Raw genomic sequence first — 14,642 nt, 5'->3', positions numbered from 1 at the left:
GCTAATTAACCTTGTGATATGAATTTTGCAATCAAGGCCTAATTAGAGCTTTCTTCCCTTTTCCGTGTTTTGTGCACCTTAGGGGAAGCTTCAGGAATTTATGTGAAAAGTGTAATACCTGGCAGCGCTGCATACCACAATGGGCAAATCCAAGTGAATGACAAGATAGTCGCTGTGAGTAACTGCCCTCTGTATTAGGACTGGATCAAGGTGGGAATAAAAAGTTATCTTTATTATAACATGTGTGAGAGGGGAATGGCTTAATATAGTCTCAAGATATTTAAAAAAATTAAATTTGTTAGTGCAGTGAAATCTCATTAATTTGCATTCTTATGGTCCTGATTTTGATTTTATTTTTTTAACTATCTGTGAAGAAAGGAGTCACTAACCATACTAAATACATACATATTTGAAAGGTGCTCTATCTAGCATTCTTCTAGAAAATACGTTTCAAGCACCTCTTTGTGTTCCTTGAACTTACCCATTTATAAAATTAATAGGCCATTTACCAGATCTTTTTATTTCTTTGTGAAAGTAGTTTTTCTACTCATAGTAATTTTGAGTACATACAAAATTGAGATGTTTTATATATCTGAGAGTATAATAATTACCTTTTATCAATTCAGATTGGCCTTTGCTCCATTTAGTAGAAAATTAAATTTGCAGTTTATTTTAATAATGTTGAAGTATATATACACACACACATATATACAAATATTTAATTTAGTGATTTATGTGGAAACACATATTTGTTTGTGTAATTTGAGTTTTTATCTTTCAAGTCCATCACAGGAAGCGCTTTTCAATACTCTTGGCTTTTTATATTATTGGGCTTAGGAACTGTCTTGCAATTTGCAGAGTGTGGAGACCAGCAATAGTAGTGGGTGCTATGGAGAAAATACTTATGGGGAAAGCAGAAGCAATGATTTGTACGGCTTGTAGAAGATGGAAAGAGGAGGTCTTTTCATCCTGATGGGCTTTAGAAATGTGGAATCGGACTTTTCTTGCATATACTTTTTCAGAACACTAGAAGACATAATGGAGAGAGATCAGTGTATTTCTTCTGGAAAATATCGCATGTTGATATGGTAGAGGGATGAAATATTGCATGATCTCTTCAATTTTGATATAATGGCTTCTATTAATGCCTCTTGGGGGTTATGTCTGACAGTTGACTATTTTTTATGGCACTTTGAATTTTGAATAGCATCAGAAAATCAGACCCTTTACCTCTTAGGCTATAAGTTAAAATGTGTGACTTAGGAGTACATGTTTGAATTTACTTTCTAGCATCTCAGGAAGTTTGTCAGCATGTTTTACTACTTAATTGTGTGTCCTTATTCAAATACTTTCTTAGGTCTAATACAAATTATTTTTGGAATAAAATTAATTGCCCAATTTAATTCTGCCTTGAAAGAATTTAAAATAGTAGCTAACTGCCCTGGCTGGTTTGACTCAGCAGTTAGAGCATCAGCCATTGGGCCAAAGAGTCATGGGTTCAAGTAGTCTAGGGAACGTACCTTGGTTGCAATTCAGTCCCTGGCCCTGGTTGGGGTTGTGCCCAGGGCAACCAAACGATGTTTCTCTCTCTCTTTCTCTTCCTCTCTCTGCCTCCCTCCCTCCCTCCCTCCCACTCTATCTGAAAATCAATGGAAATATATCCTCGGGTGAGGATTAAAAATAATAATAATAATAAAATAGTAGCTAACTTGAAACCTAATGTGTTTTAGGTGGATGGTGTGAATATCCAGGGTTTCGCCAACCAGGATGTTGTTGAAGTATTACGAAATGCAGGGCAAGTGGTACAACTAACCTTAGTTCGAAGGAAGACATCCTCACCCGCTTTTCCATTTGCTGAACAACCTCCACTTGCTGAACAGCCTCCACTTGTCGAACAGCCTCCACTTGTTGAACAGCCTTCAGACACAGGTAATGGATTCCACTGTCCCTCTCCCCACCACGTATTCTGGGTTTGGAAGAATATCTCATTTCTGGACATTGCTCTGGGATCCTGGGAAGGAAAAACTACCCACCTTGTGTAATGCAGTAATGGAGAAATGAATCAGCTCATTTGCACACGGAAGAGCTTCCTTTGCAATATGCAGTGCAAATGTTAGGACGTGGACCCTGACTCGCGTTAGGCTCCGAGAGCTTCTCTGAATGGAAATGGAAATCATTTTCCCCAAAAGCTTCCTAACTTCATTTATTACTTATGTTTGAACAATAAAGCTTTGACACCTTTTGTTCAGGAGCTCTCATTCGTCTAATGCTTTGACACTTTACAAACTCTGGTTTCATTTTATTTCCAGTGGTAGACTTGATCCTCATGTCCCATGATTTACCTTTTGAAATACAGCAAGAGAAAATAAAACCCAAATTTCTCTCAAGAACATTTTTATTTGCCGAATAATATTTTTTTTATTAGAGCAATTCTACATTTTCATTATGGAACAGAAACATAACTATATGCTTGTCAGTTTTTAATTAGCAACTTATAAACGTACAGATTAACAAACTTTGACAATCATGGGGACACATTCAATTGAAAACAAATGACTATATAACTAGTAATTCTGACAGAATTATAGAAATAATTCTATTAGAATCTATCAGGAGATGAATATAATTTTTTCCCTTCCTCTAAAGATATAATAAGACTGGAAGCCTTTCCTTTCAGCTGATATCGATTGGTATTAAGTTGGAACTTTTTAAGTTTTATGTGATAGTGGAAATTTTGCTGCTGAAAGACGATGTCCTGTCAACTGTACTGTATGTATGAAATTTAAAATTGCCTAAAGAGTACAAATTGTACAAATGTTAGATTTACTTAAAAGGTTTACATAAATATTTATATCAATATAATGGTTTTAATAGCTCTGACAGAGCCCTTGGCTTCAGTGCGGTATATCAGATGAATTATGTCATCTGTGAATTAGTGATTCTTTACTGGGCATGCCTACATTTTGCATTTTGCTAGGATAAGTTTTGGTTCTAAATCTGCACCTCTTCCTCCATGGTTTGGGTGTCCTTCCTGTGTGTTTCACTTGCACCCTTTGAAGCGCACTTTACTGTAGAATTTATCACACTCCCTTGTAATCGGTTGTTTCTGTGTGGTCACTGGAGAAGATAGAGTGACCATGCCTTTGCCCTCTGGCCTATGGAACGAGGCTTGGTGTGCCTTCACACAGCAGTTAAGACTATTTTACTGACACACACTGCACAGCTTCCCGCTCCTGCACAATGCCTTCCTCTGGCACTCTACACCTTCCCTTTTCTCCTCTAAACACCTACATTTGTATACCTTATATACAGGGGTGGGCAAAAGTAGGTTTACAGTTTACGCATGCAAAAACAGTTTATTCTTATTTATTAATTATATTGTATTATTTAGTTGTATTATTTGTCTTTTTCTTAAATCCTCACCTGAGGATATTTTTCTATTTATCTTCAGATAGGGTAGGGGTTGGGGGGGAGAGAAAGAGAGAGAGAGCATGAGTGAGAGAGAGAGAGAGAGCACGCGCGAGGGAGAGAGAGAGCAAAATCTATGTGAGAGAGACATATCCACTGGTTGCCTCCTGCACGACCCCATCCAGAGCCGGGGATTGAACTGCAACTGAGGCACATACCCTTGACTGGAACTGAACTCTCGACTCTTTGGTTCATGGGTCGACGCTGTAACTGCTGAGCTAAACCAGCTAGGGCTATTTGTCTTCTTTTCTTATTCTTATTGTTATTATTTTATATCCTTACTTATGATTTATCTTTTAGATGATGATGGCTGGTAATTTAATCTACTTTTGCCCACCTCTGTGTAATTATTTGTGTACTTATTTGTATATGTTTTGTAGCACACAGTAACATCATTGTACTGCTTTGCACTATAAATTCTGGTGTGTAACTATTCTCTCTGTGATGCTAGGAGCTTCTGGCTGGCATTTCTTTCACTAGCACTGGGCTGTGTTTAGTGTGCAGTAATGGATTCATGATCTAAAATATCCTATGTGTAATTTAAAGTGTCATGAAAATCACAGGAACTTTTAACTGGTTATCTTTTTCAATTATTTTTTATAAAAAATTTTCAAGCATACATAAATATTGAAAAATATTATACCAAATACCCACCATTTAGATTCAGCAACTATCATTTTGCACACTTTTATCTATTTACGTTTTTTTCCTGAGCCATTTCAGATTGAGTGGTAGACATTATGACACTTCAGCCCTACATATTTGAGTCTATAGCTTTAAAATGAAGGATATTTTCTTAGATAAACATAATGTCTGATCAAACCAAAGAAAATTAATAGTAATTCCCCAATATCAAACACTCAATACATAGTTAAATTTTCCTATTGTCCCTAAATATCTTTTGTAGCTTTTCTTCTTGCCCTACCCCCCTCCAAATCCCATTAAATCAAGATGTAATAATGCATTGCACTTATTGCATGTGTTATGCTTCTTTGGTTTCTTAATCAAGACTCCTCCACCCTAGCCCCAGGACATAGACTTTAAAAAAATATATCTTTTTATTGATTTTTTTAGAAAGAGAGGAAGGGAAAAAGTGAGAGAGAGAGGAACATCCATGAGGGAGAAACATCAACATCAATCATCCGCCTCCTACATGCTCCCCATTGGGGATTGAGCCCATAACCCAGGCATGTGCCCTGACTAGGAATCGAACCAGTTACCTTTTGGTGCATGGGACAAAACTCAACCTACTGAGCCACACCAACCACACCAACCAGGCAGGGTATAGATTTTTAACGGATTAATTTGTTTGTCATTAGAATGCTACATTCTGGATTTGATAGTTTCCTTGTGGTATCATTTAACTTGTTTCTCTACCCACTGTTTCCTAGAAGCTAGATCTAAAGCTTTACTTAGATTGAAAATATACTTAAATATATTTTGTAAGAATACTTTTTGTATAAGTGATTATTTAAAAATGACTCGTTAAACCTTTTTTTGTGTTTAAGAGATAAATAACGATTTGAATGTTTGAGGTTGAAAGCCGTTTGAGATGGAAAGCGTTAGATATCCTATTACTATGCTTAGCTAAGGGAAGAACTTCTGCAACCAGAGGAATGCTCTCCAATTCCCTTCCAATTCATAATGTCACCTGTGTAGATTGTTGTACAGTCGTCCCTCACCACTTCACACTTCAATTTTCGCGGCTTCACTTTAACCGCGACAGAGCAAAGCCACAAATGTCGAAGCACAAGTGACGAGGGATGACTGTATAAATAAAGAACCCTACTTCGCGGAAATTCATTTATCACGGTAGAGTCTGGAACTGATTGACCACGATAAACGAGGGCCTACTGTACTCATGATGATGTCATGCCAGAACCTAGGAGAGCCCAGGACAATGGGACCAGCTTATTTTTCAGGTCTTGTTCTCTACCCACCACAACAGCAGGAGCCCAATCATGAGTGCTCTTTTCCTTTTCCAAGGCTACGGTGAAAAGCCTCTACTCCTGCTTTGACATTTTCTTTACCTTGCTTTTCTCCTCCCACTGCCTAGTTCCTTATTCTTTTCGATACTACCAACATGTTTATTTTTTAGGGAATTGATTGGTTATCACACCTAAGATTTTAAATAAAGGATTCATATTTGTCAGTTACCTGAGATGTTTGTAATGAGGTTGTGAAACGGTAGAACAGGAGTGGAATAAGCTCACGGAAACATGGTCTTTAGCTGCTAGTGATTCAAGTGTGCAATTCTTATTTCAGGAACTATTGTAGAACCACCGAAACCACCAGCCCCCTTCTTAACTGGAGCAGTGGAAACGGAAACTAATTTGGATGGTGAAGACGAGGAAACTGAAGAAAGAATGGACAATCTAAAAAACGATAACATACAAAACTTAGAAAAACTGGGTAGGCAAAAAGCATTCAATTGAAAGCAAAGACATTTGACTTTCTCATTTGTTCACCATTTTTTCTCTTTATAGTTAGTATAATGTGAGGAGCTGTGGAGGCATTTTGGCGACACAAAATAGAGTTTCTTAATATCATTACCTTAAAACTTGTGGCAGTTGGGAACCAAGCATATGGCTATTTAATCTTTGATTATATTAATTCTGAATGTATTTTTATTAGTATGTGATGACTATTTTTAATCTTGTCAGCGTTTTAAATTACTGCATACTTTCGCTTGGATATTATTGATAGCTATAGATATATAGCTATCTGTGTACAGATATCAGTATTTCCTTTTCACCATAAAAATTAATAATGTATACTTTTTTATTTCATGAAATTGCCAGGTAGCTATATATTTGTCTTTTACTTTTCTTTTTAACTGATCTGCAACTTTGTTCTTTTACTTTGTACTTTGATAACTCAGCTACTGTAGTTGACTCTGTTCTGCAAATATGTTGAATAACAGTCATATACAATCTCCTGCACAAAGGTGCTCAGGAAAGCCTTGTGAGCTGAATGAAATGAAATACTTAACATCATTCATGTTCCAGAGAAATTTTGGCTTTTACCTTTGTTTGTTTTCTCTCGAGAAAGAATGGCCTGAAGGAAGGGGTAACCCTTCATTCAGCTTAAATTTTTTTCTATGATTTGGAAATTTACCTTGTTCTTTTTGACCCAAGTAAATTGCAGTTAGTCTTTGCTGTTTTAGTGAACCCAGATAGATTTTCAGTGAACTCTCAGGTGAAAATCAAATACATTATGAAGTTAGAAATACTTGTAGAAATATTTTATCTTCTCTTTTTGGATCCATCTTACTATATATTTTTTTCATGGATATGCATAACTTCAACTCGAGAGTTAGACCAAAATATTCTAACAGCTATGAAGTTAGCCTTCTTTTTTGCTGCAGAGGTAAACAAAGTTTTCCTTCTTCCCTTCTTCGCTGTTTGGCTGGCTAAATAATTAAATTGACATAAGACAGAAGATTTCATATGTGGGGTAGCCCCATAAAAATATGAGACCCAAGGACAAATTGGGCAATTGAGGTTTGTATGCCATTCTGAGCTAAGGAATGGGCTAGGGGCCTGGGCTTCAAAGAGGGAGGGAGGATAAATCACAGGACTTTACGGAAGGCAGATGTTTGGTAATTAAAGTTTGCCCTGCCAAACCGGTAGGTCTTTCAGATAAAAATGTTGTCTCTGGCAATAGCTCTTCTGGGCCAGGCCCCTTCTTTAAATTCTTTTAGGTAGTTAAGGGAGAGGTAAAATGTTTTTCTGAGTCTGCTGGGTCTTAATTACCTTCAGCTCAAAATAACCTGCAATGTCAAAGCGTTGTATTTTTGGGTGGTATATTCTCCCCTTCATTGCCGTTGAAATAATAATTTCAGGTCATCATACTATTTTTTTTTTTTTTTTTAATCATTTTGTGTAGCCCAGGTTTTGTTGAGCTGCTGAAAAGAAATTAATCTCTTTCCTCTGGTACTTAGACTTTGTGCTGTGCTTTAAAGCTCATGACTGTCTGTGCTTTCATTACATGACTGAAAGGTAAAATATGGTCAAAAGCATTGAAGGGGAAATGGCAGCACTGTTTTATACATGTTTATGAAATATCGTCTTAAAATATCATGTTTTTAAGCTTATAATTCAACCAAGACATTGCAAATGTTGTTCAAATTAGCTCATCAAATATGAAACTGCTGTCTGAAAGAAGTTTAACAGGCAGGATGGTAGAACTCTTACTGTAATGTCTTATGGAAATGTTAACAGCAGTACGCACAAAGGTGCAGAGTCCACACGAATGACATTTTGATTTTAAAAGGACCTAACAGTTATTTCATGGATATTCTTTTGTAAATCTAGTCATTTAAATTCTTTCGTGTTCATTAGTCTGTCTCTGGTTTCTGAGGTTAGCCTGTTTTACTTAATTATTATGTAATTAAGTTTTACGTATTAAAATATTGTTACTATGTTTTATGTAATTAAGCATTATGTGCATCCAGGATGAGCCATCTGTGCTAAAGGGCAATAGAGCTGATATTGCAAGTTATGTTTTATTTTATTTTTTTATTTTTTAAAATATTTTTTCTTTATTTATTTTAGAGAGAGAAGAAGGGAGAGGGAGAGAGAGATAGAGACATCGATGAGAGAGAACATCGATTGGCTGCCTCCTGCATGCTCCCCACTGGAGAAAGGGCCCACAACCTGAGCATGTGCCCTGATCTGGAATCAAACTGGCATCCTCCTGGTGTATGGGTCGACCCTCAACCACTGAGTCACACCGGCCACGCTATGTTTGACTTTAGACAGTTATGTCAGTTGTGATAAGTGTTCTGTGACTTGTCTTATCTTGTGACAAAAAGAGTTTACCTTCACCTTAAAGAAGAAAGGTGGAGGTTTGTTTATTATCTGCTACTACTGTAGATGTAGTTGGAAATTATAGTTTTAGTGCTTTGACTTTTGCCTAGTAGGCATTATTCAGACTATAAACTGTACACTAAGCTTCAGGCTAAGCTCATATGAAAGACAAGCAGGTCAGTTAAAATCTGTCTTAGCTCTTTAAAACGATCTTACGTATGCGAAAAAGGCAATATTACCATCAAGTAAGAAAATCTTAAAGATATAATGAAGCCACAAAGACCAAAGTAAAACCAAAGTTTCTATTATATTAAATCTCATGTATTCAATGATTGAATTAAAACCAGACATGCATTATATCCATCCAAGTGAAAAGTCTGAATGGATTATGTTGATATGCTTAGTTGATAAAAATAGCTTGGTCCATTTTTACTTTTCCTGTGGGTGAGTGGAAGGTACTACTCTGAAGTAATTAACATTTAAATTAAATCCTGGTTTGTCCTAACATAAACTGTATATAATTCAAATTTCATTTATAACTCATCATTCTCTCTTCTCTTTATAGTATTCCTTAACAACAAAAGCCCTTTCATAATTTGGTCATACCAGTCTTTACATTTTACATTAGTCTTATAGGGTCCCTCTGATTTACTTTACCTAGTAGACTTAATTTAATGCATTTTCATTGTATTTATTTCCATTTTACTTACTGAAACTGCTCTTACTGAAGAATTAAGTAGTTAAATGTGTTTGGCTCACAGTAGCTTCAACATCCTTTTTGTGTGTGTGTGTTTCTTTTTTAATCCAGAAAGAGCCCCTGACTTTCCAGAAAATGAGCTGAAATCCAGATGGCAAAACCTATTGGGTCCTGATTATGAAGTAATGGTATGTTAAAATCTTTAAATAAAAAACACTCATGTCTCATTTCATGTCAAGCCCTTAACACTACAATTTAAAGAAATGGGAGTGTCAAGGAGTGGTCAGCCTGCCCTTACTTTTCCCTCCTGTCTTTCTTTCCCATTCAATCAATCAATCAATCAATTTATTTATTTTAGCATTTTAAGCTATAAGAACAAGTAAGGACTGCACACAAGTTTTAGTTACAATGAACAGACCCTCATGTTGAAACCATTGAACTCGACAATAGGCAGAAAAATGTTAGGAAGGAGAGGGTTTGCCTTTAAATTTATAACGTGTCTCAGCTGCTTAAAATTGCTGGCATTTTTATGATTGCTTTTATGATCTGTTTGTTTTATTGTACACTGAAAGGGCTGTGGATATTAGTCCTATGTTTCACAAAGAATCTTACAGTTTTATGAGAAAAATGAAAGAATGATTATCAAATGTATTTGAGAGAACAGGAAGTAATTTAGGTTAGGTATAAGTTTATAGTGCCAGTGGTCCATTAGACTTCCTTTCACCTGTTATTAGATTCATTGAGTAAGGGATTGATTACATTTCCCCATATGAAGCCACATGAAAGCAAAAGGCTGTGCTTAGAAAAGCCTCTACAGTGTTCACTAAATGCCTCCATAATAAAATATTCTATTAAATTTCTATTGTCATTAACATTTTCTTACATATGTTTATCATTAGTACTTGTTGGCTGGTTGGAGATATTTTTTTTTCTCTACTTGGTTCAGCATATACAGCCACTATCTAGTGGCAGAAATTTTTCAGTGTCATTTGGATGAGTCAAAACAGTTCATACTTCTCGTTAATTTTGTACTTGCCTATCAGTCCTCAGGAACTATTGCTTCTACACTTCATAGATTTCGAATGTTATTTTGTCATTAGGCTATCAACTAGCAAATGACCTGTTCTATCTTTTATGCTTTGATATCCAAAGTAATTTGGTGTATCAGTATTTATAAATGGCCAGTTTTGTGATGGGCTCTTTTTTTGTTAAAATGTTATCCTCCTCATGACTACCTTTCCAGATATCATCGATTACATGGAGAGGTTATAACAGAAGGGCTAGAAAGAGGGAACAGAATTTTAAGTTGGAAGCTTCATTAAGAGTTGTAACTTGTTCCAAGGAATGAGGAGCAGAAAGGAGAAGCCAGGCGAGATGAAGGACAACACACATGCATGTACTCCAGGGTTTAACATTTTATTTTCTTCCAGCATCTACTTATCTGCACTACTTTTAAAAGCTTCAGTTGGATCATTGTTTAACTTATCTCCTCCCTCCAGATATGCACCATATTTTATTAACAACTTACAGATGCAAGTCATCAGTAAAGTATTTTGCTTGTAAGCCATTCATTTCTGTGAATGTCCACCATTGGAGCATCGAACAATGGTTATAGGCCAGGATTAAAAGCTTTAAGTATTCCGTGAGCTTCCTACCAGTCCAGATCTTTCTGTTTGTGTCCTTGCCAGCTATTTCTCCTAGGGAAATGGCTTGAGCTTGCTGTGGAAAGTCAGACACATCAGTTTTTCCACACTTGTCTGACTTCTCTGACCTTGCAAACTTTGTTTTAAGGCCGGAATTTAAAAGTAAAAAATGGTCAGACGCTTGTTTTTCTCAAAAGAATGAAAAATTTTTATGGATCCAATATAATGGAGGATTATATTAAAATTTTAGGGGCCATGGATTTTTAAAAATAGTATATGTATTTGCCCATCACCTTCTGGTTCAAGTTTTAAATAACTTAGGAAAAAAGAGTTTTGTGGAGGACAGGAGAAAAACAAATATTCTCTGAAATTTACATTAGGTGTTATACTTGTGGAGTTCAGAAATATAGAAAAGAGATTAGAATGCAGGCCTGATGCATTCTTTCAGATGGAACATATAGCTTTTACAGATTTTTGTCGGGAAACCGAGGAAGAAATAAAGTTATGCTTTTACAAATATTGGATTCTTTTTCTTGCAAATTTAGATTGCTACTTTGGACACTCAGATTGCAGATGATGCTGAATTACAGAAATATTCAAAGGTAAGCATTATTATTTTTTTTTTAGTTACCAGTTTTTTGTTGTTGGAAGAATTTTCTCTACGTTCTTATTGAAGAAACTAAATTTGTGCTGTAACCTAAAGTTCCCAGAATTTAGTCTTAGATGTTTTCTGGAAATGTGGTGAGTTCTCACTTATGAAAGGTGATGGTTAACTATGCCTGGGAAGAACATGGGGTCCCTGGTACCACTTCCCAGAAAGCCAAAAACTCAGATTTGACTGCTTTGCCTGCCTTAAAGGTAGTACACAGAGTAACATTGTGCAAAGTGTGTGTAAGCTTTTCAGATTTTATAAGAAGGCCTTTTAAAGGTTTTCTAAATATCAAGACCACAAATACAGACTTTAAAAAAATCCTTCGGGTCCAGATGTTTAAGGACAGAAAAGTGGTTTATCTTCTGAGTATAAGCAATGTTTTTTCTTGAATTTAAAAAATTTTTATAGTGAGAGCTTTATTTCTAATGGCAAAATGCCAGAAGGTAACTTTTACAGTTTTTAGTGTCCTCTCACTACAAATTAATTTTATAGTTCCTGTTCTGGATAATCAACAGCCAGGGAATTGAAACTTAGAAAAGCCTTCTAGGTGGCTTTCTGAAGAAATGATGAGAAAGGTAAGGTTTCTTGTCAGAACAGTTTCAAAAATTATGCTGTAATTCCACACAGGGTGTAGGAGCTGAGCCCAGCTTAAGCTCTCCTGTCACACGTGTATGTAATGGGCTGTCGAGTCGGCTCCAGCTCCTGGTGACTCTGTGAATGAGTGGTGTGCACAGTGTCCTGTCCTCAGCAGCCCAGCTCAGTTCCTGTATCTTCATGCCTCTTATGGAGTCCATCTATCTCATTGTTGGTCTTCCTCTTTTCCTACTGTCTTCTGTTGTTCCCAACATTGTTTTGTTTTTGAAAGAACCCTGCCTTTTTATGATGTGTCTGAAGTAGGATAGCTTCAGTTTTGTCATTTTTGTCTCCAGGGAAGCTTTAGGCTCAATCAGCTCTAGGGCCCACCTGTTCATCTTTCTGGCTGTCCAGGGTGTCTGTAGACTCTCTTCCAACACCATATTTCAAATGAATCCATTTTTTTCTATCCGCCTTCTTCACTGTCCAACTTTCACATCCATACATAGTAATTGGGAACACAAGGGTGTAGGTGATCTGACCCTTGGTCTCTAATGACACATCTTTGCTCTTGTGATCCTTCCCAATTCTTTCTGTGCTGCCCTTTTGAGTCTCAGCCTTCTCTTGATTTCTTGGCTGCAGTCTCCATTTGAATTGATGACAATCAAAGTCAGCAAGATCTTTAACAATTTCAATGTCTATATTGTCTATATGTCTAAAGTTGTGTCTTTTTCTTGTGTTCGTGATGTTCACATGCAATCCTGTTTGGGCACTTTCTTCTTTCACTTTCATCAGAAGTCATTTCACATCATTGCTTCTTTCTGCCAATGAGATGTTATCACCTGCATATCTTAAGTTATAGATATTTCTTCCACCAATTTTCACTTCTCCTCCCTCTGAGTCTAGCCCAGTCTTTCATATGATACGTTCTGTGTACAAATTAACCAGGTAGGGAGATCAGAGGCACCCTTGTCTGACATCTTTACCTACAGGAAACCATTCTGTCTCTCCACATTTGGTCCATAATACAGGTTACACCTCAGGACAATAAGTGCTGAGGCACACCTGTTTCTTTCAGAGCAACCCACAGGTTTTCAAGGTCAGTGCAACCAAAGGGCTTATGTAAAGCATAGACCAACCTTCTTCCAAAATTCTTTGGAGTGCTCCAGTATCCAGCAAATGCTTGCAGTCAGGTTTTGAGTGTCTCTTCCTTTTCTGATGGTAGCATGACCATCTGGCATTTCTCCCGCCGTGTAAGTAGAGCTGCATCACCTTGGGCGTTGCTTTCCTTGCGTGAGAAATCAGAGCAGTGGTCCTGTAGCTACAGCACTCCTTGGCATCTCCCTTCTTGAAGACTGGGATGTACATGGAACATTTCCAGTCTGTAAGCCATTGTTTCATTTTTCTTATTTGTTGACATATCCTGGTTAGGGTTATGACAGAGTTTGTCTCTGTAGCTTGAAATAATTCTATCGGTGTCCCATCTACCCCTGGTGATTTATTTCTTCCATTATTTATTTATTTCATGCTGTCACATGCAGTATTCAAAACAAGTTTTCTGTGTCCCCTGTGGGTTTTGTAAGAAGTTATTTCTTTAAATAGTTCTACCATTTCTTCTTTTGAGTATTTGTGAATGAATACTTCTCTCCCATCATTTTATGTTAAATGTACTGTCACATTTTAGGTTTGAATTTTCAAGGCCGACACTGTGGGGAGGATTTCTTTCCTTCTAAGATAACCTGCATTTTCAGTTACCTCCCTGCGGTGCCTGTGTGGGCCAGGTGGCCACGCTTCCCTCAGATGTGCAATGGGAAGCAACAGGGTACAACTTCTTGTTTTAAATTATTTACAAAATCATCCTTATAACTGATTAGAATTGTCACTAATTACTAATTTCATCTCAGTAGATTGAGAGAAATTTAATTCAACTTGAGAGTAAGAAATATAAATACTTCACCAAACTTCGATTGTTATTCATTACTGTAGTATAGTTTACTGATTACATTGACTCTGGACCCATATGGCCCGAGTTCAAATTCGAGTTTATCCACTCACTAGCTTGTAAAATTACCTAAATTGTATGTCTCAGTTTTGTTGTCTGTAAAAGGGAGATAGTAATAGTTTAGTATCTACCTCATGGGATCTATAGGGATTAAATATAATGTGCCTAGAGTAGTCGCAAGCACATAGTAGGCTGTTATTCTTACCATTCACATAAATGAATGATAGTTTCCCCTAAAACTGTACTTTAATTTATACTAAACTTTTAGATATTGGATATCTTTTATTTAACTGTCTTCCAGTTTACTAAATTTCCTGTGCCTAATTTGCTGCTAAAGCCCATTTATTGAGTCCTTAAATTTATAGTTTTCTATTCTAAAATTTGCTTCATTTCCTTTTAGATTATAATTCTTGGGGTGGAATTCTCAATTTTAAAATATCTGTATATGACATCTTTTTCTCTGTTTCTTGCACACATTAATCATAGTTTATAAGGACTTTAAATAGTTCTATTATCTGGATCAACATTAGACGTGTTTCTACTGTTAGATATTTTCTCTGGTTGTGGTCATTTGGTTGTATCTCTGATCATGCTATAATTTGATTGAATGCCCAACATTGTGTATGCCAACTACAGAAGCCTTCGGGTGATGTTATTTCTGTCCAATAAGGAGAGGGAGGGCCCTGACCGGTTTGGCTCAGCGGTTAGAGCATCGGCCTGCGGTCCGGAGAGACCCGGTTCCCGCTAAGGGCATGTACCTCGGTTGCAGTTTGTCCCTGGCCCTGGTTGGTTGTGC

General features: G+C 36.7%; 1 protein-coding gene across 1 annotated transcript in view; it reads left to right on the top strand.

The window, feature by feature from the left end:
- Positions 1–14,642, top strand: part of PATJ (PATJ crumbs cell polarity complex component) — a 332,328-nt gene that overhangs the window by 48,765 nt on the left and 268,921 nt on the right. The window contains exons 10-14 of the mRNA XM_036256685.1: positions 83–174; positions 1,731–1,929; positions 5,734–5,880; positions 9,088–9,164; positions 11,165–11,221. Of these exons, the coding sequence (XP_036112578.1) occupies positions 83–174; positions 1,731–1,929; positions 5,734–5,880; positions 9,088–9,164; positions 11,165–11,221 (572 nt within the window). The remainder of the gene's footprint in view (positions 1–82; positions 175–1,730; positions 1,930–5,733; positions 5,881–9,087; positions 9,165–11,164; positions 11,222–14,642) is intronic.

This window comes from Molossus molossus, unplaced genomic scaffold (assembly GCF_014108415.1).
Source record: "Molossus molossus isolate mMolMol1 unplaced genomic scaffold, mMolMol1.p scaffold_m16_p_12, whole genome shotgun sequence".
NCBI lineage: Eukaryota > Metazoa > Chordata > Mammalia > Chiroptera > Molossidae > Molossus > Molossus molossus.
The sequence above is the reverse complement of the archived record's forward strand: the minus strand, read 5'-3'. Positions and strand labels throughout refer to the sequence as shown.